We start from the raw sequence: 28000 nt of genomic DNA, 5'->3' as shown, positions 1-28000 counted from the left end.
TAAAAAATTTGTGGACATCGGAGGGAGAGATATGAAATTTTATCTATCCTACGATAAGGCAGTTTGAGGAGATGAAAAATGTAATTACCAATTTACTTTTAATATGTGTTTTATTTACCTATTTACCATGATAGAAGATTGAAATATAACTTTTTATAAAATTCACATTATCTTATGTTAAAATAGATAGATGTGACTAATATTCACACAAAAGGGGTAAATTGATTGTGTCTATAAATTTATCCCTTTTCACTTTCAGAAACAATTTTCATCATCTTTTATAACCAACTAACGAAGGGATGGATAATGTATAATTAAAGGATCTAATTAGTACTCAAAATATAAACAATTATAAGAAAGAATAATACAAGAAACATAGATTCTAATTTTTTTTTATAGCAAACTTAGCTAGAAGATTTTGACTATATCAAATAGAGTTTACAAGATTTTAAATGCATCTTAACAATCCTAAACTCTAAAGCACTACAAACTTGATAACCCTATCAAAAACCAGCAATACTACAAACAATTGCATCAAACATCACTCCCTAATGCATGTTATGGTATAACAATATCACAATATGATGATATAACAATATAACGATGACACGATATAACAATATGATAATATAACGATATAACAATATGATGATATTGACGATATAACAATACGACGATATAATGATAACTCGATATAACAATATAACGATATGAATATATGACAACATAACAATATACGATGTGACAATATAACAATATGACGATATAACATTATGATGATATAATGATATAACAATATAATGATGTAACGATATTATTATATAACGTCATGACGACATGCCAATATGACGAAATGACAATATAACAATATGACTATAAAATTACAAAAGTTTAAAATTAATCATAAAGTATAAAATTATAATTATAAAATAAATAATAAATACAATTACATGTGACGACAAGTCAACAAAGTAAACAATGTGATATGACAAAATAATAACAATGCCACTCACTCAGTAACTATATTACAATTCACATCAAAATTTAGATTCATTCCATATTCAATAGTAGACCATCAAACTCCAATAGGATTGAAAGTTCTCAAATTTACTAAAGATTTAAAACATGATTAACTCTTCTATTTTTTTATCAAATATCTCACAAACTTTCACATACTTTTTCTTCAAATTCATTTACTTTCACCTCTCGGTCTCAAAATAAACAATACCATAATATCCTCTTTATCATTTCAAACCCTTTTATTTACTCTCCCCAAATTCATTTTCAGATGTGAACAAAGTTTAAACCTCTTTACTTCACCTCTAAATTTCTTAAAAGAAATAACACCACTTTATCCTTTATTCTCCCTCTAATTTCATATTTATTCTACCGTCCTTATTTTTCCACATAGACATTCTCGTTCGTTTTTTAACTTTTCTTATTGGTTTTATTTTCTTTAGTTTAATTTTATTGATTTTTTCTTTTAAATTTGGTAGAAACTAAGTTTCATATAACTAATACTTTCATGTGATAACATACATTATAAAATTACATTTAATTCATTTACAAGAAATGTATACTAACAAAATAAATTTTGAAATAATATTGTGTAAGCAAATGTATTTTGTAATTTAAAAAACGAATACAAAAATCGTATATGTTTTAGCTTTAAGTTAAATCAGTAGTCTTAATCAGTTTTTGTTAAAGAATAAATGTCGATTACTTAAAAAAAACCTCTGGATTTTTTTTATAAATAAAAATGTGTTATTTTTAGTACATTTATAATTTATTATAACTATATTAATCATAGTTTAATTTTCTATTAGTATAATGTCACCCAAAGTTAGCATTTAAATGATAATATTTTTATATACAGTATTATATTAATATTTGTATTGTAAAAATCACTATAATTTATATTTATGTCTGACTCTTAATGAATTATTTTCAAGTTTTTAATTATTATTCTATTACTTTCTATTATTAAAATTAATAAAAAAAATGTTGATTGTTATTTTTTTCCCAAGTAGTTAATAAGAGAGATTATAAAAATGTGATACGAGAATTATTATATATGGATAGGGCTGGGCATAATTTACTAAACTATACTAAACTATAGTTAATTGTACTATATTAAATTAAAATATACTAAACTATTCATAATAATAATTGAATTGTATTATAAAATAGTTCAGTTTTAAAAAACTAAACTTATGTTAAGTTAACTTAGTTAACTAAGTTAACTATTGAACTATAGTAGATTGAAATAGCAAAATACCTCAAATAAAATATTAGTATTATGATAAGAATTGGACTTATGTGTTTTATATCTTACCTTCTATTCTTTCTCTTTCATATTGAAATTTTTATTTTATTTTGTCTTAATTTTTTTCTTTACTCTTTATTTGAGAAAAATATAAAATATTTATAATTAATTTGAATGAATTTTACTATGTAATGTTATTTTTATGTTATGATTTTATAGAAATTATTTTTAAAAATTAAATTCTGTGACAGCTAACATTTTTATAATTTTTTATTTATATTAAAGTTTTTTGTAACTTAAATATTGAAATTAGTATAATAAATATAAATATTGGTACTATGCTATTTTTTATTTTATAATCTTATGTAATATTATTTTTTAGTTTTAAAATATTTATTATGTGACATCAACTTTTTTAAAGAGAATTTATTTTAAAAAATTCTTAAAATATTAATTTTAGAACTTCATAAAATTTCTATAACATTTTTCACACAAATATTAATGAATACAAATGTTAAAAAATATATTAATTTTGAGAATTTTCTAAAATAAATCCTTTTAAAAATTTTTACGCAACATAATAAACATCGTAAAACTAAAAAGTAATATTACATAAGATTTTAAAATATAAAAAATAAGTTAATACCGATATTTATATTTATTATATTAATTTTAATATTTTAATTACATTTTAAGTTACGAAAAACTTTAATATAAATAAAAAAATATAAAAATGTTAATTGGTGTATTGAAGTATGATGCATATTTCAAGTATTATTTTATAAGCATTTTCAAATTATAAACTTTAGATTATTATTGCGTAGTACAATCATATGTAATTAGTGCAATTCAATTCAAAATAGTGTAATTCAGTTCAAAAATAGTACAATTCAATTCAAAATCAATGCAATCCGGTTTAAAAATAGTACAATTCAGTTCAAAAAGAGTGAAGTTTATTCAAAATCAGTGCAATTCGATTAAAAAATGGTTCAAAAACAGTGTAGTTAAGTTAAAAATTAGTGTAGTTCAGTCCAAAAATAGTGCAGTTCAGTTCTGACGTAGTGCAGTTCATAAAATAGTTTAGTTTATAACATTTCAGTTCAATTTATATTATAGTGCAGTGCAGTGCAGTTCAGTCCAATTTATTTTTAAGAATAACAGTTCAGTTAAGTTCATGCAAACAGTTTTTTAGTTCAGTACAGTTTTTGGTAGTGCAGTACAGTTTAGTTTATTTTGTCCAGCCCTATATATGGACATGGGATGTGGATGGGAAGGAAATAATAGTATTTTATTGGTGATGGTGATGATTTTCTATTTTTTCTTTGACATTGTGATTGAAAAAGCATGATTAACTCTTATATTGTATGAAAATGTGATTAATTACAAGGAAAAATGGTCATATTGCTCAATGCTATAGGATAGTATATAAATGGTTCTATAATTAAATGTATAGCTTTTCTAGCCATCTTATTATATTTATTTATCTTGAACAAAAAAATTGAAGTGGAAATTAATTTTTTAATCTTAAAATAAACATTTTTATATTTTGTTCATTATTAATTATATTGAATGTTAAAAATCAAGCATTGCATAAAATAACCGTTTATGTTATACATTATTGCACTTAATTAGTATGTCTATATGATATTATTGTCGTGGTTAAATTATTTCATAAATCAAAAACAGTCGTACAGAAAATAAACTAAATGCTCAAAATGATAAAATTGCGTATAACATTATTTTAAGTAAAAATTTGATCAATTTTGTTACTCTCGAAAGTATGAGTGAAATATTATTCCTTTAGTTTTGCTTATTAAAAAAAAAAAATCACAACAACAAAACAAAAGACAGGGGAATCATTTAAAACTTGGTCTAAGAGAAAAACAAAGTGAAATAACAACAAAAATGGATCACTTGATCTTCAATTTCAAACTGCAGCATGTTGTGTTCAAACTCCAGCTAACAGCATCTTCCTTATCTGCAAAAACACCAATAACAACAAGAACAAATAAATCTATATATCAAATAACTTTTTAATCGATTAAGAATTTAAATATGAGTCTAAATTCCACCTTAATTAGGAAAAAAAAATAAAATACTATATAAGAATAGAAATTCATAAATTTATTGTCTTAAATTAAAATTTTAATTGAAAAATTCAAAACAAATAAATTGAAGATTAACAAGAACATGCCTCGGGCAGTTTCTGTCGAAAAATAACATCCAACCGTGCATCGAGGGTGTTTTCCAGCACAATCTTTCCATCCTCTGAGGCCAAAACTATTCCTCCAGAGCTTTATTGATTCATTTAAGCACACACAAGAGTTAGGTTTAGTATATATAATACTATGAAAAAAAGTGCACATATGGTGTTTGTTATAATGAAAGATAGGTAACAACTAAGAAAAGAAGATACCAAAAGGGTTCAAGAGAATCCGTGGCAGCATTATTCTTAGGTGGTGGTGGGAGATAAACACGATCATCAAGGGTAATCTTAGGAGCTTGCACACTTGCTTTCTCTGAATATTCTTTTTTGGCTTCCTCTACCAAGGACTCAACTAACTTACGATCACTCTCTCTGCATCTTATTAGCACAGATGGTTCCCTCAAGCGTAGTAAACCCTAAAACATGTACAACAAAAACATGAGAAGATTTTGTGTTTTGCGCAAAAAACTAAATTTGGATGAACATTATTATATGATTATGCTTCAAATACCTGAATCATCATGTCTTTGACGAGTTTTCTGTATACTTTCTTGTCGTTTGAGATATCTGAAAGAGCCGTTCTAGCAGCGTCCTTCATGGAATTCACTGCATCATCTTGTGCTTGAAGAACTTTTATTCGGGATGCATTCAGTTGTGTTGAGTATTCACTGTTCATGAAACGAACAAGTTTTTTTGCGAACATTTTAAAAATTTTGTACGTGAAATAATTCATAATTTGTGATCAAATGCCATGAAAACGAAACGCATGAGCTTACATTTTTCTGCGAACGTCAATTTGTTTGGCTTTTCGTTCATAATCTTGCTTGATTTTTTTCTTTTCAGCTTCAAGTATTTGCAGCTTTTCAATATTGAATTCCTATAACAAATGTAATAAATCAAAATCATCAAACATTAGGATGAATCAAAAAGGACAAACAAATCGATAATTTGATAAGATCAATACTTTTAACGTCAGAAAACATCGATGTAAAAAGTATAAAAAAATGTCAAAAAAGAAGAAGAAAATGTTCATATACTTCTTCAGCAGCAACAGATATTTCATTAGCTTTCTCTTCAGCCTCTTGGCGGATGAACCTGATCATCTGCTGGATCTGCCTTGAAACATCTGCGTCCTTCATCTTTCTTTTCTTTTTGTTTTCAGATTCAACCTAGGAAGATATGTAATAAAATTTTTGATGATTTTTCAAACAAAAGAAGAAAAAAACGAGAGAGAAAGGGGAAAATGTGGTGCCTTTGTCAATTATAACCTATGTGATGAATTGTGTTCTCCAAACCCAGTTGCTGAAAGGGAAAAAGAAGTGCTACAAATATTATGTTATTCCTTGCAAAAGCAATTGGAAGTTTTTATTTAATGCATGTAACTAGGTTTTAGTCTAATTTTTGTGTTATAATAAGTAAAGTGAGAAGTTTAAAAGGAGAGGAAAAACATACAAAACTGATAATTGGAGCATTTATTTCGGTCTGTTGAGGAATTGGATCTTGAACAAATTTATCCTATCTTTGGAAATTTGAACAAGCAAAACAAGGACTAAAGAGATCAAAGAGAACAAAAGGTAATTAAATCAAGAAAAGATCCAACGATTATATTTTCACGACATTTTTTTGTCCACAAAAAAACTACTCTTTAGGAGATTGCAGGGCTACATTGTACAGACTGATAACGAAATTAGATGGGTTATCCATAAGAATTTCAATATAATTTAATCTCTAAATCAATCAAAGCACGTTTATTTATATTTATTATGGAAAATATTTTTTAACTACTAAATTTTAAAAACTTTTTCTTATAATTTTAAGTGTCATTTTTAAGTGATTTTCTATTTTTTGATTTTCTTATTTTCAATATTTCAAAACCACTTAAAAAATGTCATCTCAAGTTATAAGAGAAAGTTATCAAAATTTAGTAGTCAAAATATTATTTTTCTTTTATTATTCCTTCACTTGTTATCATGGTAATCATTTCAGAAAAAAAAATATTTATATAAAATGTAGGTGAGATTCACGGTATTTATGAAATATAGGTAAAATATGATTAAAAAATATTTCAGAAAAATGATAAATAAAAGAAAACGTAAAAGGTTGATAGTGTCTTTAATGTCATCCGTATATAACCCCATGCACTAAAAAATTCTCACAATGCAAAAAGTGATTTCCCTCGCAGTAAAATTTTGTTCGAAAAATATTTTTGACAAATTTTTTACAATGCACATATGACCGTACCTTAATGGATGAAGAAAAAGGTTTAAAATGATTTGAAAAGAGAAAAAAAAAAGTTTAACACATGCTATAAAGCAAATTATATCAAAAAAAAAAAAATTGTCAAAAATATCATAATCCAATGTCTTATACATGTGAAGTGAAATTTTGCTTCGTGATTTTGATGTTTTGGCCAGTAAAAATGGCATAATTAACAATTGTAGACATTTTGGATTTCTTTTCTAGTATTTTCTGCTTTTGAGTGGTAACCTTTTTATGGTTTTATTTTTAAAAATGTATCGAACAGTTAAAAAATATATTTATATCTAAATTGTTATTAATCTCAACTCTTAAAATAATATTGGATTAGTGGATATACCGAAATATGGTCAAAATTATCTTAAATATTTGTTAATTTATTGTCGATAAATCTTTTACAATTACATTTGTCTTCGATTTTCACTTATACTTTGACTATCAATCTGTTCACCTTACCTATGATATCTTACACCCGTTTTCGGTAAGAACGAATAGTTTAAATAACAACTTCCATCTTCTTAAGTGTTCAATCTCCTATTTCTGCACAAAAGTTGTAAAAAATAATAATTTTAACCCAAAATGATTTTACTATAATAATATAAAAAAGTATGAATATTTTAAGAAAATTTATTGCATTAGTTAAATAAACACATAAAAAGTATATGATAATATAAGTAGTCCAGACACTTGTAATAAATCCATGTTAAAAAAGTCTCTAAATTTAGTTAACTAAATTTATTTTAGTCCTTCAATATATGATAACTTAATCAATTGTGTTACATAGTATATTTTTGCTGTTGGAATTCTCCTCACATATGGATCTAACACATGTATTTTCAATGTTTTTTATAAAAACAATTGTAAAATATGTTTTAAAAAAAATTAAATAAAGAATAATGTTCTATTTGTTGTAATAATCATAATTATATTGTAATATGAATAAGACAAGTTAGAGTTTTAGAATAGTATACACTCTCGTATGTTCGTTCAGCCATCATTATGATCACTCAAGCAAATACGTCATCACACCCTACAATTTTTAGTTGGTCAATGAACAAAGTATTCATGCAATGACTAGTAGCCAAAACTATCAGATTTTCAGTTCGGACTTTACATAATTCAAAAATTCTACTAAATATATAAAGTGGTCTAATTGGTCAAAACTAAACTTTAGTTCATTTCTTGTGTCTAACGTGAACTATTTTTTTTTCATAAATAATAAGAACTTGAATCAATATGATTCAATTGAAATATTATAAGTTTTAATTATTAAAGTATACAATAAGACTCATCTAAAATTATCATGTATACAATTATATATTGTCGTCATGTTACATTCACATCTAAAACATCTACCATAAGATATTACAAAAAATTTAACTAGTTTCTTTTACTATTGGAATTTATTTACTCAAGTTTAATCTCTCAACTATACTACTATTACAAATTAAATATCGTTCATAAAAAATTCATGTCAAATATTTTAGCACATCTAATAAAGATTCATCTTGGTCTTTAAAATACTATATGCAAAATTCCTAGTTCTTATACATGCAAAACCAAATTAATAAAAGAGACAATTAGAAACCTATTTTAAAACCAAATGTAATCAAACAAACTTACTTTATTATCTACCCCAACCCATAAAACGAGAACAAAATTTTCAAAAGTATAAATAGAAGATAAAAAAATAAAATTAAAATTTTTAACTTATTTTTTCTATTTAAAAACTTATACTTCAATAATAAAAATATTAATATTTTATCTCAATTACATTAGTTTTACTCTTAAACAATTAACTGATCTTCATGACACAATTTGTTCCAGACAAATTAGATTTAAAAATATAAAAAAAAGTTAGAATTTTGATCTCTCTAAGAATTAATTCGCGACTATCTTATTTTGCATCGGAAAGATTTTAATTGTTGTCGTCAATTATTATTATGTTTCTCTTATACAATTAACGAGATCATGATGATAATTTGATGAAAGAGACAATTATTGATATTCTTTTAATGAATATAGGACTCATTATTTCATTATTTTTTTTTTTACTTTTTTGATCACCATAAAAAAAAATAGACACACACGTATTTTCACTAGTTTAAACAAAGAAAACAAAATTGTGACCAAGTTCACTAATAATTCAATTTTGAAAAATAAATAAAATTTATTAAAAAGCGGAAACCATTCTCCTACACGACAGAGAAGCGAGCGAAAAGATGAATTTACGAAATCTATAAATTCTTGAGCCGGGCGAAATGAAAATGTTTATTTGATTTGGTTCCGTTTCATTTCCGATCATAACTATAAGCCTTGCTACCAGTTTTCGTAATCACTCTCAGTTGCACGGTGCTCATAGATCCAGCGCCAGCAGGTAACATTGTGTTCTTATTTCTTGCACATTTCGTTCTTCCTAATGTTTCGTCTCGCTTTAGTTTTCGTGTGCGATAATTTCTAACTTCTGTGTTTTGGTTCGTTAAAAGAGATCCATCTGCACTTAACCTTGTATCATTTTGGTTCTAATTATGCGTGTTTGGGAATGTAGCCATTTTGATAGGATCAGGACGTAGATATAGGCTGCATGAGATTCGAGTCGTTGTTGATTAGATTTAGACTCCGCCGCATGGAATGTCTTATGTCGCTGTGTTTGGTTGCGTAGCTTTAGATTCAACAGAGTCAATTCGAAATGCCGTGAAACCGGGCGATTTCCTTTTATGTGGTTGTGTTTTTAGCTACTTTTGTTCCCCTGGGATGATAAACAATGAATTCTCAAGGCGGTGTTCCAAGGGTGTCTGATGTCAATTACGTTAGTGTACTATAAGAAAGAACTATGGCGCTAACTTCTCAATAAGTTATAAACTTACACAGGTTAAAAGACAACTTGTGGAGAATATGATGAGATATCTTCTGCAAATCAACTTCTATGGAAGTTAGTTTTAACTTTTTGGAAAAACTAATTTTACCTTTCTTCCTACAAATGCACGACTTGCGCCTGTGTAATAGCCGCCCTTTTATGAATGAGTTTATGTTGAACTTTTGAAATTACAGCATTTGTTGATATTTTTCACCTAATAGACTTGAACCTTGATCATTTACACTGTTTCATTTTTTTGTTGAGTGTCACTGTGTCAGCAGCATAAGTGTTGGTATATAGGTGGATTTTTCTTTTAAATAATAATTTCTTGAGTTGATTGATTTTCATTTTTTGGTTAATAACTTGATGTGCCTGATTTCAAAAGCCCAAAGATATGCAAGGGTTGATTTTAGGCCTGTGGGAATTTTGGCCTTTACAGGCTTTTTGATTTTGCAAACTTTTTCAACAATGACCGGAATAAGCTAGGGGTGTTCATATTGACTACTATAATTGTATACTTGCATCAGGATCTGGCGGCTAGCGGCTGCTAACAACATCATGGATTTATTTTGCAGATTCAATTTGACACTGGAAACACTCCCTCATCTCAAAGATAAAGTGAAAAGATGGTAACACTTTTGTCTCCTTACAGTCCCCTGGTTAAATATTGAAGGACTTGCTTGATTTGCTTGACTATTTAACATTAATTATTTAATTTTTCTTCAACTAAATTCTTTGAATTGTCACTTCTTTTACTTCTTATAATATATTTTCTTTGTAGCTACTCCAATTTGTTATACATCTAGTTTTAAATCATGATCTCGAACTACAGTCCGAAGGAGCCTCCTAATATATATTTTTATTTGCTTTGAAATTGAAATCTTGTATAAATATGTCCTCTGCATCCTCTGGTAACATTCAAGTTTGAATTTGCTTCAAGATTACTCGTAATTTTGGATCTTCTATGTGTGTTGTTTTTCCTTCTTTTCATATCAATTCTAGCTATATTGCTTTGAATGTTTAATTTAATCCTTAATTAATGTTGGCCTTGACTGTCTGATCAATTTGCGTGTCAATGGCCAATTGGTGTTACTAAAATGCGGGGTTGGGATTAGATTTAGACAGGTCACATGTTCAGTCCCTTCTGTAACTGAAAGAAGTACTATTTTTTGACTAAGGGAAATGGTATTCTCTCTTTCGATCTATTCTTGACTTTCTTTATGATCAATTAAATTTTGTTTTACTTGTTGATCAGGTTGTCCTTGCTGCATCCATTGTGAGCAAATCTGGAAAAGGTGCGTTTTCCGTGGCTTTCTACCCAAGTCCCTGAACTTTTCCTTTGAAAGAATAGTTGGCTTCTTCCTTTTTAGTAATCTGAACCTGAAAAACAGGCTATATGGTCTTAGGAACTAAAAAGCATATACATAAGTTTGATATGTGGGAATCTACTCTCAATACCATATCTTTTGATCTACTCCCAATAATATATGTTGTATACTCCTATTGTTAAATTTTGGACACATAATTTACAATTTTTAGTCTTTGTTTTCTTGTATCTGTAATCTATCTTCCCGTTACTCTCCGTCAGCAACATAAATGGAGGTAGGAAATCTTTTTCTACTTAATAACTCAAAATGTTCAATTGTGAATGTTACTCAAATATTATATCTTATCAATTGGCCCATTATTTAATATTATCAAATTCAAGATTAATTTTTAGTTTGTTCTGCAAAGCTTAATTTGCATCGCTTACAATGTTGAAAAACAGAATGGATTCAACATCTATGCTCTTTTTTACCAACGCACCATTTTGTGTTGTTTGCAGTGCTAGTTTCTAGACAGTTTGTGGACATGTCTCGTATCAGAATTGAGGGTCTTCTAGCAGCATTTCCCAAATTGGTAGGCACCGGAAAGCAGCACACATTTTTTGAGACGGAGAACGTACGCTATGTTTACCAGCCAATAGAAGCACTCTATCTACTTATTATAACAAACAAAAGTAGCAACATACTGGAAGATTTGTCAACTCTCAGACTCCTCTCCAGACTTGTATCCTTTTTTGATGCTTTATGTTTAATGTATTATGCCATTAGCTCAATTTTCTTTCAATTGCTTGGTTTTGTCTTGCCCTGAATTTAGAATTTGTTTTGTGCCTTTTCTACTCATTTTGATTTTCTTTTAGGGTTTTAAAGGTACAATCAATCAATGTAGGATTTTCTTAAACATGGCATTTAGTATGTTAATTTTTATAGGATGGTTCAGGATTGATCAATTGGTTAGTACTGCAAGTTTAGGATCTTCTTAAACTTTATCGGTCAGATTTGGAGCCATTTAATATCTATATATTTTTTTGCCAAAATATTGTGCTTATAGTTATAAGACTTATTATGTTTAAAATCCTTCACTAATTTACGTATTTTCGATTTAGTTACTTATTTATTTATTTATTGAGTACTTTAGTTTTTTAATTTTTTCGTTAACTAAGTGATATAGTTATTATCTTGTTCCGTCATCTTACTTGTTTATCTTCACGTGTTAAGAAAACATGTTGAATAATAACATCGTTATGCTCTTCATGTCTTACCTGTCATCACCTAGATTGACCTAGAGGATATTGTCTTTACCACTATTGATGTAGGCGTCGATGATGGTCTCTTTTTCAATGAAAACAATAAAAGTTACTTGTTATTTTACATTAATTGTATTGTCGTTTTATATTAACTACAAGATCTCACATTTCTTAACACATGCACATGAAAAAAATAGAAGATCACAAACAAAGGGTAAAATGACAACCACGTTCTCCTCTTAAATAGAGGCTCTACTAAAGTATCCAAATTTATAAGAGACTTAAAAGTTCAAGAATAGTTATAATTAGTTCATTCCTTAATACTTTTAGGTGCCTGAATATTCTTACTCCCTCGATGAAGAGGGTATTTGCGAACATGCATTTGAGTTGATTTTTGCATTTGATGAAGTCATCTCTCTTGGGCACAAGGAAAATGTGACTGTTGCACAAGTTAAGCACTACTGTGAGATGGAGAGTCATGAAGAAAAACTGCACAAACTAGTTATGCAGAGCAAAATCAATGAAACTAAGGATGTTATGAAGCGGAAAGCTAGTGAGATTGATAAAAGCAAGGTATGCTTGGAGGGACTATGTTACATTGTTTTATATCCTGGGAGTGACATTATTTGTTCAAATTAATGTATGTTTTCTCCAGGTTGAAAAGAACAAAGGAGAGAAAGGGGGATTTGGTCCCTCACAGGCACTAGGCTCTGGAAAAATTGAAAATAGCCTTAGTGATTTGAGCATATCTAGCAGCGGAACTGCTTTTGGAAGTGGCTCTGGTCTCGGATTTAGTTCTGATGTTGATTCCTTTCCTACCAAGTCTAAAGGTTTGGTCTTCATGGATTTTCATGAAATCTTCTAGAATGCTTCTAATAATGACCGGAAAGGGCATCGCAACATGTTGCATCCCGGCTGTGGTTTATTCTATATCCAAATTAAGATGTTCATGTATGTACTTGTGTATTATTCCCATCCTTAGGTCGTCCTACATCATCTGCTACTGCTCCACCAAAAGGTCTTGGAATGAAGCTTGGTAAATCCCAAAAGACAAAACAGTTTTTGGAATCATTGAAAGCAGAAGGTGAGGTCTTTCTTGAAGATGTTCAACCAAAACCTGGCCTGTCTCAGGCAGCTGCCCCACCACCTACGGATCCCATCACTTTAACTGTTGAAGAAAAACTAAATGTGACACTAAAACGAGACGGTGGAATCGGTAATTTTGATGTTCAAGGCACAATGTCCCTCCAAATTCTCAGCAAAGAGGATGGACACATTCAAGTTCAGGTATCACATTCTCACTATCTCTTTCTACCTCGACGTGTCTCCAGTGAGCTTCTGATTTTCATAACTTTTGGTGTGCCTTAGTAACTTGAACGATCTTTTCGTGAACAACCATCAACTAATACAGTTGGATTACAATATATCAGTTTTAGTCTTCTTGCATGAAAAAAACTCACAGTTATGAATGAAGCATGATGACATCATGATAACTAGGACAAAAGGAAGGGATCAGATATAACTCAGTTACGCACAAAGGATGAAATGATGTGGAAGATACTGGCGGTTAAAATTCCTGCAGGATGATATTAGTGCTGCTTCAGTAGTTTGATTAATATGAAGTATTTTTGTGCTTTCGATATGTCATGTATAGTTGATGTTTAACTGAAAACAATTTTCGTCAGCATGTATTGTTAGGGTTTCTTGCTTGAGACGGTTTTTAATTCAAATATCAATTCTAGAGGACAATTAAAATTATGAGCACTTGCGTACTGTGCCATGTTTTTACAGGTCCAGACTGGTGACAATCAAGCCATCATTTTCAAGACACACCCCAACATGAATAAAGATTTATTTTCCAATGAAAATATACTAGGCCTAAAGGATCCCAATAGACCTTTCCCCACTGGTCAAACTGGTGGTTCTGAAGGTGTGGGTCTTTTAAAGTGGAGAATGCAAAGCACTGATGAATCAATGGTACCGCTGACAAGTGGGTTTACAACTGCTGCTCATATGGTTCACTATTTTGTATTTGTATTAACTCATTAATAACTTAACGATGCCTATTGCAGTCAACTGCTGGCCCTCTACTTCTGGAAACAATACTTATGTCAGCATCGAGTATGAGGCTTCCTCAATGTTTGATTTGCGGGATGTTATGATTTCAGTACCTCTTCCATCTCTTCGGGAAGCACCATCTGTTAACCAGATTGATGGGGAATGGAGGTGTGGGATTTGTTTCTTTACTTTTTTCCCTCTGAATAAATATTAGGGCCAAATTTTTGTGGTTTGCATTGGACATTGCTGCAAATGAGCCGGTTTATATTAAAATCGATGTGTTATGTTAACGGATGGCAATCTTTGAAATGCTGACCGTATTTGGATGAATTAGAAAGCTTCACAGAATCAACTCTGCTCCTCTCCCCTCCCAAGATCATCATCAGTTGATGACTTAGTTAGCAAGCATACATATTATTTATGTTGTGAAATTATTTCATTTCACTGTTTCTTTCTTTCTCTCTCATAATCCCCTATAAAATTGGTTTTACAGGTATGATTCCAGGAATTCCCTTTTAGAGTGGACTATCCTTATGATTGATAATTCAAACCGCAGGTATGTTAAATCTTGGATGATCTTTTTAAGAGTTGACATGCAGTATTTACTATTATGTTAAATTTTTGAACTTGTTTTGTCTGACGTAATACAATTTCAGTGGATCAATGGAATTTGTTGTTCCGCAAGCTGATCCATCAGCATTCTTCCCCATTTACATTCATTTTACAGCAACAGATACATTTAGCAAACTGAAGGTTCGTTTGGATTTCAGTTTCTTTTTTTATTTAACTTATGGTCATGGATGTACAGTACCATCTAAATGATGAGTCGAAGTTAAATCTGAATGGGAGCTTAAACTTATGCATTCGCTTCTCTTTGTAGGTCACCAACACCATACCGCTAAAGGGTGGTAATCCTCCAAAGTTTTTTCAGAGGACACAGTTGATCACAGAAAACTACATGGTTGTGTGATTCATCTTCTCCATCTTGAGGTTGAGCCATGACAGTTTTGCTTTTACCTTTGCTATTCTTTTACCAAAGGGTTTTCCTTCACCACGTTGCATCATTTCTTAAATTCGAGTCACAATCAAATATAGGATTTTGTACTGTTATAATTAAAAATATTATCTCCAATTTTAAGTAATAATATTTATGAGAAAAAAATAAATCGAACTAATTTAATAAATTGAACATGAGGGTTATGGAATTTAGAGAAATTATATTATTTTTTTAATCAAGTGATTAAGCTCATTTTAATCTTTGAGAAACTTTGATCATTTGATTTTATTATTTTCTGTTACAAGTGTTTCTAGAAATCTTTATTTAAATGGGATGTATACGTGATTTTCAAAGTAGTTACTATAAAAAAAAAAACCAGTAATCTATACCTATATGCCAAATTATTATTGGATGGTAATATATTTTTTATATTATTATTGGATTTATATTCATATTAACTAGGAACTCACTTAAATTAAATGGCCGTTGTTTATGAGTAACAAAAAAAATTGTGTTCTCAAATGTGTAGCTTGACTTGATTGTGTTTTCGCAGACTGATACTAACACAGCAATTGACATCGAAAAAGCTTTCACTCTATTTTTTTTTTACAGATATAAAATTTTACTTTTTTTAGAACCATTTTATCCCAGATTGTTAAATGGTAGTTATTGTATCAAAGAATTTTTTCCATAAAAAATATTAGTCATTGAAAACAGCAAAGTAATGAGTCAAATTCACTAAATATGTATACTGTGACTTAACAACTTCTAATTTATTATAATTAATTTTTACGTCAATAAGAAAAGAGATTTGAATAATAGAATATTTTAGAGAATATATTCAGACATTTCGGTCTTACACAGACCCAACTCTATTATTTATTTGATTTAAATCAGAGAGATGAAGAGCAGTATACGAATACAATGGGAAGTACTACACTTCCACTCCACTGGGCCTACATTCAATTTTGGAAGGAGTAAAATGAGGGTAGTTTCTTTCTATACTCCTCATGTAGAAAACTTTCTATTTTACTTTTTTTCAGATTGTCTAATTTAAAAAATATTTTTTGTTTTTTAAATTGTGCAATCTTAAAAGGTATTTCTTCTCTTAAAATAAGCTTTATGGATTACATAATTCAAAAACTTTAAGATTATATAATTTAAAAAGCTTTTAGATTATATAATTAAAAATCATTTTTATTTATAAGTTACATAATAAAATAATAATAAAATAATAGTTTCTTTATATAAAAGTGCATGAAAAGCCTTATGGAGATTCAGAAAGAAATTGCCTAAATTGAGTTACTTTTTGAAGTAGATTTGGAATTGGAGCCCAACCTTTATTAAAAATTATTAACCTACTCTATCACTCATATTCAACAAACTAAATATAATTATTTTTATTTGCAATTATTGGACTGGTTGAACAAGATGGGTAATTGTGTTAAATATGAACTATTACTTTGTTTGCCACATTTATTCTCTTGAAGATAAGATTTTGAATTTTATTATTTTTTAATTTTTTGTAACTGTACCTTTTCTCCTCAAACAAAGGTCTCGATTCACCAAACCTAAATCACCTAATGGACCATCTCAACTTAGCTATTATCTTTTCGTTTCCATTTTTTAGAAAATAAAAAATGGTAGCAAAAACATTTTTCTTTTTCGTTCAATAAAATGCTCATCAACTTTGATTAATAATAATAGTACGTCAATTGCATTCTTTTTTAACATGATTTCTAGAAGACAAAAAATAAAAAGTATTAATTATTAATATTTTTAATAGGTAGAGTTAAACTCAGAAGCTCTTTACTTCTTTGTCATTATTTTTAAAATTTAAAATTTACAATTCAATTTTATATCTTTAAAACGGAAAGCTAAATCCACAATTTTTTTTAAATCTTTTCTAATTTTATCACTAAAAAAAATTGATAATAAGAACTTTATGTATAGGAAAATTTTCACTATTAAATTTTAATAATTTTTTCTTACAATCTTAAATGTCATGTTTTAAGTAATTTTTTATTTTTTCATTTTCAATATTTCAAAATTACTTATGTAAGAGAAAATTATCGAAATTTAATAGTCAAAATAATATCATTGTTCTATATCCTATATATTTGGTTTTTGTGTAGAGAAGAAACAACCTATATTTTGGACACTACAACTTGGTAGAAGCTAGAAGAGACGCTACTACATTACAAAGTTATGTAGCCTTTTCTTTTCTAATTTAACTACCACACAAACTTGTACAACCTCATTTCACATTCAATCAATTCGCACCATAAAAATTAATTTAAACCTTTACCCTCCCTAAGCTTTTCCCTTTCCCTTCTACCAAAAGTATCTTTCACAACACAATGCGAATCTTTAATAAGAACCTATTTAACATAAAATACAATGCTAATTCTGTAGATTTTATTCAGCATTTTAGATTGAGTATTACATAATCATTTATTCTTCTTCACTTTTATTATTATTTTTATTACAAAATGAGATTAGGTCTCAGACATTTTATAAAATTAATTTATTTTAAATAAAAATTATTTTCATCTTTATTTTAGTTATAGTCAATATAAAATCATTAACTCACTCTTTCACGTTTTCGTGTTTGAGACTGCATATTTATAAGTGGTTTAATAATAAATAATTTAATAAATTGTATTAAAATAAACTCTGATATCATATTAATCACAAGTTTAAGCTTGCTATACACAATTTTAAGTAAATATAAAAAATATTTAATTTAAATATAATTTTACGACGTAAAGGATTGAAAGGAACATAATATTTATATTAAATCATTTATACAAATAATCAATTTAAGAGGAAACTAATGTATTATATCTAGTTTATTTGAAATATGCTCTTTGTAATTTTTTTTTATTGCACATCCACTCTTAATAAACCTTTATTTAAAAGTTTCTTTTTATTCTTATTTAAGTCATTGTCACTTTATTCACAAGGAATAGCTATGACAATGAAGTCCATCTGTTTAAAATCCTTTCTCAAAACAAATATAAAAAATTCTCTCTAAATTAATTTAAAAGCAGTGCAAAACTATCCATTTTTTTACAATATAGTTTTTTAAAATTGATTTTAAAATCGATCCAAGAAAATTCTAAAATAATGAATTTAAAATGGATGTTTTTCTAGTGTCGTTTTTCTTCTTCTTTTAGAGAACCTTCTTAATGCTCAATTCATAGTTTGGTTTAGATTCTTCAATCAAATATTTCCATATTTGTATCCCATTTTATTGCGGTCGCTATGTGCACCCACTCAAAAAGAAAAACTTTATAAAAATTGCTTTTAATTTTTCCCTTTACCGTGAGTAAGAAAAGTGAAACATTATAATTAATCCCTATTAGTTTTAATATAATCCAGCTTGTTAATTAAGTGAAACAAATGAAAAGTCATAATGATATACTAGATAAACATAGAGTTATCACGTCTGTGTTTACGTATTACTTTATATGTGAATAATAATATGTTAGAAAGTGATAATAGTGTAATGTTATTAAATTAATATATAAGATAAATTTATATTTATTAAAAATAAAGTGAAATGAATAGAAAAATTAATTGTTGATGAATAAAAAAAAAAGAAAAAAAGATAAACAGTTTTATAGAAAATAAGTAAAAATAACTGTTAATTTTAAAAAATTTAATAAATAATTATATTGTAAATAATAGAATTGGCATTATAAAATATGGACACAAAAGAATGAATCTTCTTTATATATTATTATAGATAATTAGGATAAAGCTGCAATAAAATTGGGGTGTTTAAAATTAACTACGAAGAGAATAGAAGAAAAAGTATACTCTATTTATTCTTAATTTAGTTTAAAGTATATCATGATTTTATTTCACTAAAGTCACGAGTAAATATATTGTTACTTACTTCAAAATCAAACTAACTAAAAAAAAAACTTTTTTATTTTTTATTTAATAATAATAATACTAATTTTTATCGCCATTCAAAGTGTATGGTAAGATAGTTAAGTTTTGCAATAATTATTTCAAAATTATATTTGATATATATGCCTGCTCATAATTTTTTTTTCTTGAGATTGTATACAATTTCATTTGTTTTTTGTCAATAGGTAATTTTCCGTTTTAAAATGTTTATTATGCACGGGAAAAAGTATCCCATTTAGTTTCACTGTTACCTAAATAAATATTTTAAAACAGAAAATAAAGTAAACAAATCATAACATTTCAAACCAAACATACTCTTACTTTTTTCCATAGAAAAAAATATGAGATGTTTTTAGTTATAGTGTTGTGTGTTTATGAATTATAGAAATTCATGAGACTTTACTATAAATTAAAATTTTAAATCTACAATGACTTTGATACTAAGTGATGTAATACCATATTCTATACATATGTTACGTGCTAAATCGATATATAAACTCTACTATTTTTTATATAGACGAAATATACATTAATTATACAATAATTGATGTAAAATATTAAAAATACTCAATATAAAAAATTTCTTTACTATTAGTGAAAATAATTCTTAGCTTATTGTTAATTATATAATTCTCCTCTATAACAATATTTTTGTCATCAATTTTTCATCTTTTTTCTAAAAAGAAAATATGCTTGTAACTTTCTATAAGAAAAAAAATGATAAATATTCTTGTTGAACGCTTGACTTTTTAAAGGAACGTATTTGAAAAAAAAATAAAAAATACTGACACTCAAGTCAATTTATCATTACTAAATGTTATTTAATGTGTTCTATATGTAAAATGTAAAATGTGAATTTATTTATAAAGTCTTAATGGACCCATGAGTCTAGATTACCATAATTTTGTTTCTTTCTAATAAGTTTTTAATTTGTTTATTAAGGATACAATTTTATGTAAAATATATTTGTTATCTTTTTTACTGTTTCAATATATTTTTAAAATATCTCTAGATATGTAATTTAAGCTTAAATTAATCTACAAAAATTAGATTGTATTGTAAAGTTGCACCCATTTTATATATTATAAATTGATTTTATCATTAGTCGAACTTTGCTAAAATAAGTTTCAATCCATAATTTTAAAAAGTGGACTTTAAACTAATTTATAAAGTGAATTTTACATCTATTTTTTATATTATAAATTGACCTTATCACTAATTGATATGAAATTTATAAAAATATATATTTCATGATTTTTTTTAATAATTTGTCTCGAGTTAACTCATTATAGTGCAATATATTGAAAATCATCTTAAACATAGATTACAAGGTCATCTTATCTTAATTGTATGATCTTATTGTAAATTTCTTTACTATCGATAACACAATTATATAATATTGTATATTTTATCTTCATTATTTGTTAAATAGTTATTTATACCTCAATGAACTTTGATTGTTACAAGTAACTACACATTAAAAAAAATGCATATCTTCACTTAACCTAAACATCATACATCATATTTATAATAATTGTTGTATCCTTCAACTTATTTATTTTATATTATGGGAATAGTGGATCTCATCTTTAGGAAATTAACAAATCGTAGATGAGTGTAGCTACTATAGGTAGCATAAAATAGTTGCATTGTTCCCAATAGAAAAAAAAAAAAAAGTCTTAGACATGGTTGGCCACATGCTCTTATCTGTTTGATATAAATAAAGTTTCCTAAGATGCAATAAAAACCAGAAAGAAGAAGCCATGGTGGGACATTTTCTCATCCTTGTCTCCTCTTTTCATATCTTCAACTTATAAACATCCATATAATAATATAACTTCCATACTAATTTTTCTTCCTCACACCATCACTCATCTATCATTCTTGATATCTCTAGGTCTTCATTTTTACATGCTATCAAAGCAAAAAAAAAATTAATAAGTTAAAAATATAATAAATAAGGATAAACAAATAAATCGTACAATAAACCTAAAACTAAGGATTATAAAATATTTTATTTGTATATGCAAATGGGTAAAATTCGGAACGGATAAATACCAAATGAATATTTTTAATGGATATTTTTGAACGATGGATTGATTTACATGTATTGAAATTATGTCATAATTGAACATGTGAAATCTTTCTACCTACTAATCATTATTAATAAATTTTATTTATATATTATTGTAACTATTAATTTATATAGATAAAGTTATTAATGAGAAAAATATTAGTTATTAAAGAATTATTTATTTTTTATTTAAATATGTGATTTTTTTTTTAAAAAGGTTAATTTTTTAAAACTTACACTTTACTACTTCTTCATGTTTTAGAAAAACTATATTTATTATATTTACTTACACTAATATTTTATACAATTTTATTTAAATTATACTTCAAATTCAAATTTTTATGTGAATTTATAATTTAAAGAACTACTTTTAAATAACTTTATTTAAAAAAATAGTATTTATTAAAAAAAGTCATACATATAGAATAAATAATAAGATAAATAATGGAATAAACAAATAAAATGTTATGTAGTCTTATCAGTTTATCTATTTTTACTTCATAAAAAGCTTTTACAATGATATGAAATTTTATGATCTAACATTTACAAATTTATTTGATTTATAAGTTGATAAAAATATCATATATTTTCTAATTTTAATTTTATTAATAGAGATATTACATATTTTATTATTTTTTATTATTGTTATAATAGATAATAAATTTTATTTTTTTCTTATAAATATAGAATATTGTTCCTTATATATTGAACAAGTTTCTAATAAACAAGATACAAACTCTCATTTTCATAATTCTAATAAAATATTTCTCTTCTACCTTTCTCTTACTTATATTTTATCAAACAATATTATAAGACTTCTCCATTTTTATTCTATAAAACCTTAATAAACTATATTTTTTAATGTTTTTTCTTCAATTGTTGTTTTGTATTATCTTTTAGTGTGAGAAAAGTTTTGAAAACATGAACATGGGGTCTTAGTGTCACGTCTTCTTTTCATGTGCCGTTGACAGTGGAGCAAATTATGAAAACCCGATACTTTTATGTTGCATGTGTGAGAACCTAATTGGTGACACGTTTTTACTCCAAAACAAACAATCTGTTGTACCACTCATTTTTCTCCACATTTGCACCCAAAGTCTTCGCTTCTACAGAGGAGTAATAACTGCACTAATAAGAGACGTACACCAAGTGTTCGACAAAATAACATAACTAGTATTTTTCACCATAGTGCTTCCTTTGCTTTCAATTTTTTTTTTATGAACGGTCCCAAATGCTGGATGGTTGAGTTGGTGATAGAGAAAGCTTTATCTTTATCGATCTATTCAAGTGTTATTTTCTAAGCACTTTCATGTTTATAGTTTCCATTTTCGTTTATTTTGGTTCCTTAGAGAGCAATCTATAGCTTGTTTTGATCCCACACAATAACATATACATATATAGTACCATGGAGCATCCTAAAAAGAAACTCTCTGCTTTCATTTCCATGCCCACCATTCTTTTTGTTTTCCTTTTGCATTTTGAGAATTATTCTTTCCATTTCAATGCATGAGTTCTTAATCAAAGGAACAAAAAGATATCTTGATCCTCACCCTGTAGAACATATCAGGATAAGATTTTATTCTTCAACACAACATTCAAATTTCAGATAATTCCAAACACCAGATTATATATAAATATATATATATATATACACTTCCATGTTTCTTCTGAAAGTTTCGAATTATTCTTCCAAATTTGTTGCCAACCCTCCGTTGCAAATCTTGTTATCTTCACCGAAAATATACCAATTTAACTAATACACACTATCTGGGTCCTTTCTTTAAGGAGTTCAAAATAATTTGAAAGTTAATACGAAAAATATAAATAGTATATATATACAAGTATAGAATAACTTATAAATTCATTGTTTTTAGATTTCACGTTGAAATCAGTGTCTTAATCTCTTATATAGTTTTATTTATATATGTTGGAAGTCACACAATAAACGATAAAGATATTTTATAATATATAAGTGAGGTACAAATTTCATGTTAAAAGTCGATTTTATAGAATTGAGTTAGGTTTAAACTTCATTTTTTAACATGGTATCCAAACAAAATTTTTTAAACATTCTGTTTCACACACTATTAAGCCGTTCACAATCACTTATTTTTAGATTCACACACAAATTAAATATATCTCGACGTGAGAAAGTATATTGAAAATCCAATTTTTTACAGCTTTATATATATATATATATATATATATATATATATATATATATATATATATATATATATATATATATATATATATATATATATATATATATATATATATATATATATATATATATATATATATATATATCTTAAGGTTCTTTTTGGACAACTTTATGGATCATTAACTAAAACAAAGAAAATGCAGGTTCTTCAAAGCACAGTATAAAAAATCTTCCTCTTGTGGATAAATTACTGTGTGGAATGTCTGCTTTAAACTATTGTGGATAAATTAAATTGAACTGTGTTCTTTCTTTTCTGCAGTGATGGCTACTGCTATATTGTGTGGCAGCCACTCAGCCATGATATATTCAACCTAAGGCTACCATTCTTGATCATAACATAAAAAATAAAAAAAATTGAAAAAGATAAACACTTTGATTTCATTTTGTCAGATGTTTTTAATTTTTTTAGATTCCAGCACTTTAACCGACCTTTGTTGCCAAAATGTGACTTCTTGGCTAACTCCTGAGCATGCTTTTTCACTCCAACTGACACCAATTCCTTTCTTCACACTTCTTTATTACAAGTTGCAGAAATTGTTCCTCATATTCCTTCTCATTTTTTTAGGGTTTTGTATGCTTGCTACGTACATATTCTGTCTAGGTTCATCTCGTGTTCATGTTGTAGTCAAATATATATACTTAGCTTCAATAAAGTTGGTCTGTTATTCTTTGTAAGGAAAATCAAAATATAACTTATCACTTTAGACCACACATTTCTAATATCAATAAAGTTTTCGGTTCATCCCTTTAAAAACACTACGTCTAATTTTTAGTTAACACCTAATTTCGTTATAATAAACTTCACATTTATTTTATTTGAAGAAATGAAATTTAAGTTTAATATAATTCATATAATTAATTTGTTAGATGAAACTTATACGAATTTATATATTCTAATTTTGTGTTATCTCTTATCCATGTGAGAGTTTTTAACAACACATTTTTGTTAACTCATATTTATTATTAGGTTAGTATTAATTTTTGTATACAACTTATTTCACTTCAAATAATTTTTTTTTTATTAATGGCATTAAATGTAGTCATATTCAGGAAAAAAAAAACCATCTCTCAAATTTTTATTTTTTAAAATATTGTAATGCAATTATAATTTTATACAATAAAATAATTGAAAACAAACAAAATAAAATATTGATGTAAATTTTTAAAGTTTGAGAATAATGTTTAGAAATCCTACACCATCTAAAAATAACTTCAAATTTTAATGCGATGCATTTTTCAAAAATAAGTTAGGTATTTTAGAGTAAGTTAAACACACTTATATCGATTAAGATTAAGATGCTACTATGATTATTTAGAACAACTTTTGTTACGATTATCATGATGATCATGTTATATCATTCATAAAAATCTAATTTGTTATGTTAGGTTAACTGTGTAAAAGGTTTACTTGCATATAAATTGTTTTACTATAGTGGATTTTTTGCATCTAGGTTTTGTTAATATTATGGTGTTTGATTTAATCTCACATCGCTTAGAATTGTAAGATGTGAGTTCTTATTTTACTATATAAGAGACTTATATAAAACTTGAGATACACCAAAAATAAATACTTTTTGGTGTAGTCGTGGACGTAAATATACACATTGTACGTCGGTTTCTAGTGGGCAATTGTTAAGGGGAAGATTGTTGCGGGTTGCACAATTGTCCCATGGTGGGCCAAGTCACACTGCAAGTGAGATTCTTAGTAGAACAATTGCTGAGGGGGAAATTGTTGCAGGTAACATCAATTGTCCTGTAACAGAGGTCAAGTAAACCAGGTCACAGACGCTTGAACAGTTACACTCTTAAATAAAAAGAGTTGTACCCTAACTAATGACTATATGGTTAAGATCGAGTGTTTACCACTAGACAAAAAACTAAAGTCACGGAACAATTGATGTCACTTGCAAGTTTACCATTACTCCTACTCGTATAGTTTTTCAATAATTGAACAATTCATCCATTCCAATCACAGAAAATCCGGAGGACAAGTTGTTCTATACTTGGAGAGAACAAAATGAAAAAATGAGATAAAGAGGTTAGAAAGTTAATTAATTAATGTTGGTTTGCATGTGTAATTAATTTTGTTTTATTAGGGCATTGAAAGTCCTAGAATGGCCAAATTGTGATTTGAAAGACATGCTTGAATGGGGGTGCTGGTCTTGTCTGTTTCCAAAGTATTGAAGGTTGACAACAATCAACAATCTTTAATGGTTACTCTCCAAAACAACATTATTTTAATCAAGGGAAGTTGCGTACACAGTTTTTAATTATCTATCATCTGTGACTAAAACATTGACAACTCCATAGTCGACTCCTTACAATGTTTTTTGTCTTTTTTGAAGAAAAATGTGAGCATTCAAAGACAAAGATAGCGATACGAAATTCTTTAAAAAAATCTCTTAATTATTGTGTTTTGTTTTCTTTCAATATTTAAGACGGAGGAGTGCACAGATGTTGGAATCTTGTTGAAACTAGAGCCTCTTTTCTTTAATCATTAAAAATCAAATTGGAGCCATTTAGCCATGTTACCTACCCGATTCTTTTTGTCCAATGCGCAGTAAAATAAATTTTTTTTTTTCTAAATAATTACTATTATTTGAACATAATCAAAACAATTTTAACATTTAATGTGATTGACATGTGGTTTTAGTTATTTAATATTTTTTCTTTCTTTTTATAAAAATACGAATTTAAATTTTCTGATTGATTTTTGTGTAGTGTTCTTCTGTTATACTTTGACTGTCGCTAATTTTAACGTTTTAAAATATTAATATAAATTATTTTTAATGTTTAATAGAGAACATCATAAAAATAATAGAGAATTTAGACTCTAGAAATACAGTGTAGTTTGTTTTTTTAAACAGTATTTTCACTAAAATCATTATTCACAATAAAAATATAAATTAAAGGTATAACAATTTACATGTAAATTTTTCATAAAATGATCCCTAAAGTTGTTGACAGAATAACCACATCTAAATTTTATTATTGAATCATTTATTTTAGATCTGCAAACTTTTCTTGTTATCCTTTTTTTTCTTTGTAAAAACTTTTGAATTATCCTCTTCTTTTTTGAGTTTTCATAAATTATTAAACTAATTTAAATTTGTCCTCTTCACAAAAATCCAATAAGTAAGAACAGGTTCAAGGAATGAAGTGAGTGTGTGGGTCTAGACCTGCTCAGTCACAAACACTATTACATGTGCCAATCCAAATGGGAGAGATGTGTATTTGATTTTAAATTCAATGATGATATGTATAAAAAAGCTTTTGTGGAATATAAGTTGTAAACATTATTGTGTGAAAAGATACGCCAACTAAATTTAGAGAGGTTCGAGTCTAGATTTCATTCACACTATATCATATTTGGGTAGACATTTGGTATTAATTAACGATAAAATAAATTTATGACTACAAATTTTAAGTAATAAGATAAAATTTAAGGTTAAATATTTTTTTTTTCTTAACTTTCAGTGAATTTTATAATTAGTCTATTTTAAAATTTTGGACCAATTTAGTCTTTTTCATTCGAAATACGTGGATTTAATCATTTTAATCAAACTTTGTTAGGTTTATTTGATATTTCGTATGCATTTCAACATTGTATATGAGTTGTTTATACTGTTTGACACGTTTTTGCTTTAATGTTAAGTCAAATTATTATGAAACACGCTTAAAATGTCAAATAAATTTAAAAAATTAGATTAAATAAACTAAATTCACGTATTTCGAAAGAATGATGACTAAATTAGTCCAAAGTTTCAAAATATAACTAATTTCATAATTCACTGAAAGTTAAAAGACAAAAAACATATTTAATCCTAAAATTTATAATATACAAATCTAAATTAAGTCAGTAAAAGTGAATTTAAATATTTTTTTAAATGAATCTAAATAATATATATATATATATATATATATATATATATATATATATATATATATATATATATATATATATATATATATATATATATATATCCTAATTGTATAATTATACTTGTGTAATATCAATAAAATTTAATACAAATATATAACCAAAATGATACTTATGTTATACTTATAGTTGTTCTTAATTTAAATTCTAATCCAATTACTCGTTGACATATACTATAACTAAGAAAATAAATAAATGTTAAATTAGTTCAATTACTTCATCTTCACTCATGTAGTATATATTACAGGTTATAAAATTCTTCTAGATTTATTAAGACTCAAATAATTTTCCATTTCAAAAACTTTTTAGTTCATGAATATTTAAATAGAAAATAAATTCAAAAGTTTTATGTACAAAATAATCGTCGAAAAGTTTATCATAATATAATGACTACAAAAATAAGAAACTAACTTTAGAAAAATAAATTATTAAAGCATATGATCGTAACACGTCTCAGAGAGTTCTGATTTAATTGGTATTTGCATTTGCATCTTTTTAAAAATGATCTTCATACCATTTTCAATTTCATACGTAAATTAATTCGATGTTTACACGAGACTCACCATGAAATCACTGAAAACAAATCAATTTCATATACAGTTGTTGTGTTTGTGAACATTTTTCTCCATCAT

At 26.8% G+C, this 28000-nt stretch overlaps 2 protein-coding genes across 4 annotated transcripts; one reads left to right on the top strand and one right to left on the bottom strand.

Moving 5' to 3' along the window:
- Nucleotides 1–4045: 4045 nt before the first annotated feature.
- On the bottom strand, nt 4046–5872 carry LOC114170418 (V-type proton ATPase subunit E2-like). Of its 2 annotated transcripts, none has more exons than XM_085669475.1 (7): nt 5741–5872; nt 5510–5641; nt 5249–5349; nt 4984–5140; nt 4683–4888; nt 4461–4560; nt 4046–4244 (listed from the first exon to the last, which is right to left on the bottom strand). In XM_085669475.1, exons 2-7 carry the CDS (start codon nt 5609–5611, stop codon nt 4215–4217), a joined length of 696 nt encoding a protein of 231 aa, XP_085525601.1. In that variant the 5' UTR covers nt 5612–5641; nt 5741–5872; the 3' UTR covers nt 4046–4214. The 2 variants fall into 2 exon arrangements, with proteins under 2 accessions (XP_085525601.1, XP_085525600.1); XM_085669474.1 differs by having other exon boundaries at nt 5725–5870.
- Nucleotides 5873–8936: 3064 nt separating this feature from the next.
- LOC114169148 (coatomer subunit delta-like) lies at nt 8937–15417 on the top strand. Of its 2 annotated transcripts, XM_028054186.2 has the most exons (12): nt 8937–9105; nt 10161–10214; nt 10841–10880; nt 11411–11634; nt 12485–12727; nt 12810–12984; nt 13137–13441; nt 13946–14144; nt 14227–14380; nt 14706–14768; nt 14869–14965; nt 15093–15417. In XM_028054186.2, exons 2-12 carry the CDS (start codon nt 10212–10214, stop codon nt 15180–15182), a joined length of 1593 nt encoding a protein of 530 aa, XP_027909987.1. In that variant the 5' UTR covers nt 8937–9105; nt 10161–10211; the 3' UTR covers nt 15183–15417. The 2 variants fall into 2 exon arrangements, with proteins under 2 accessions (XP_027909987.1, XP_085524853.1); XM_085668727.1 differs by lacking the exons at nt 8937–9105; nt 10161–10214.
- The last annotated feature ends 12583 nt before the right edge of the window (nt 15418–28000 follow it).

This window comes from Vigna unguiculata, chromosome 11 (genome assembly GCF_037176805.1).
Source record: "Vigna unguiculata cultivar grain cowpea cultivar isolate G323 ecotype 2 chromosome 11, ASM3717680v1, whole genome shotgun sequence".
In the NCBI taxonomy this organism is placed as follows: Eukaryota; Viridiplantae; Streptophyta; class Magnoliopsida; order Fabales; family Fabaceae; genus Vigna; species Vigna unguiculata.
Note: the sequence above shows the minus strand (reverse complement) of the source record. Positions and strands in the feature narration are given on the sequence as shown.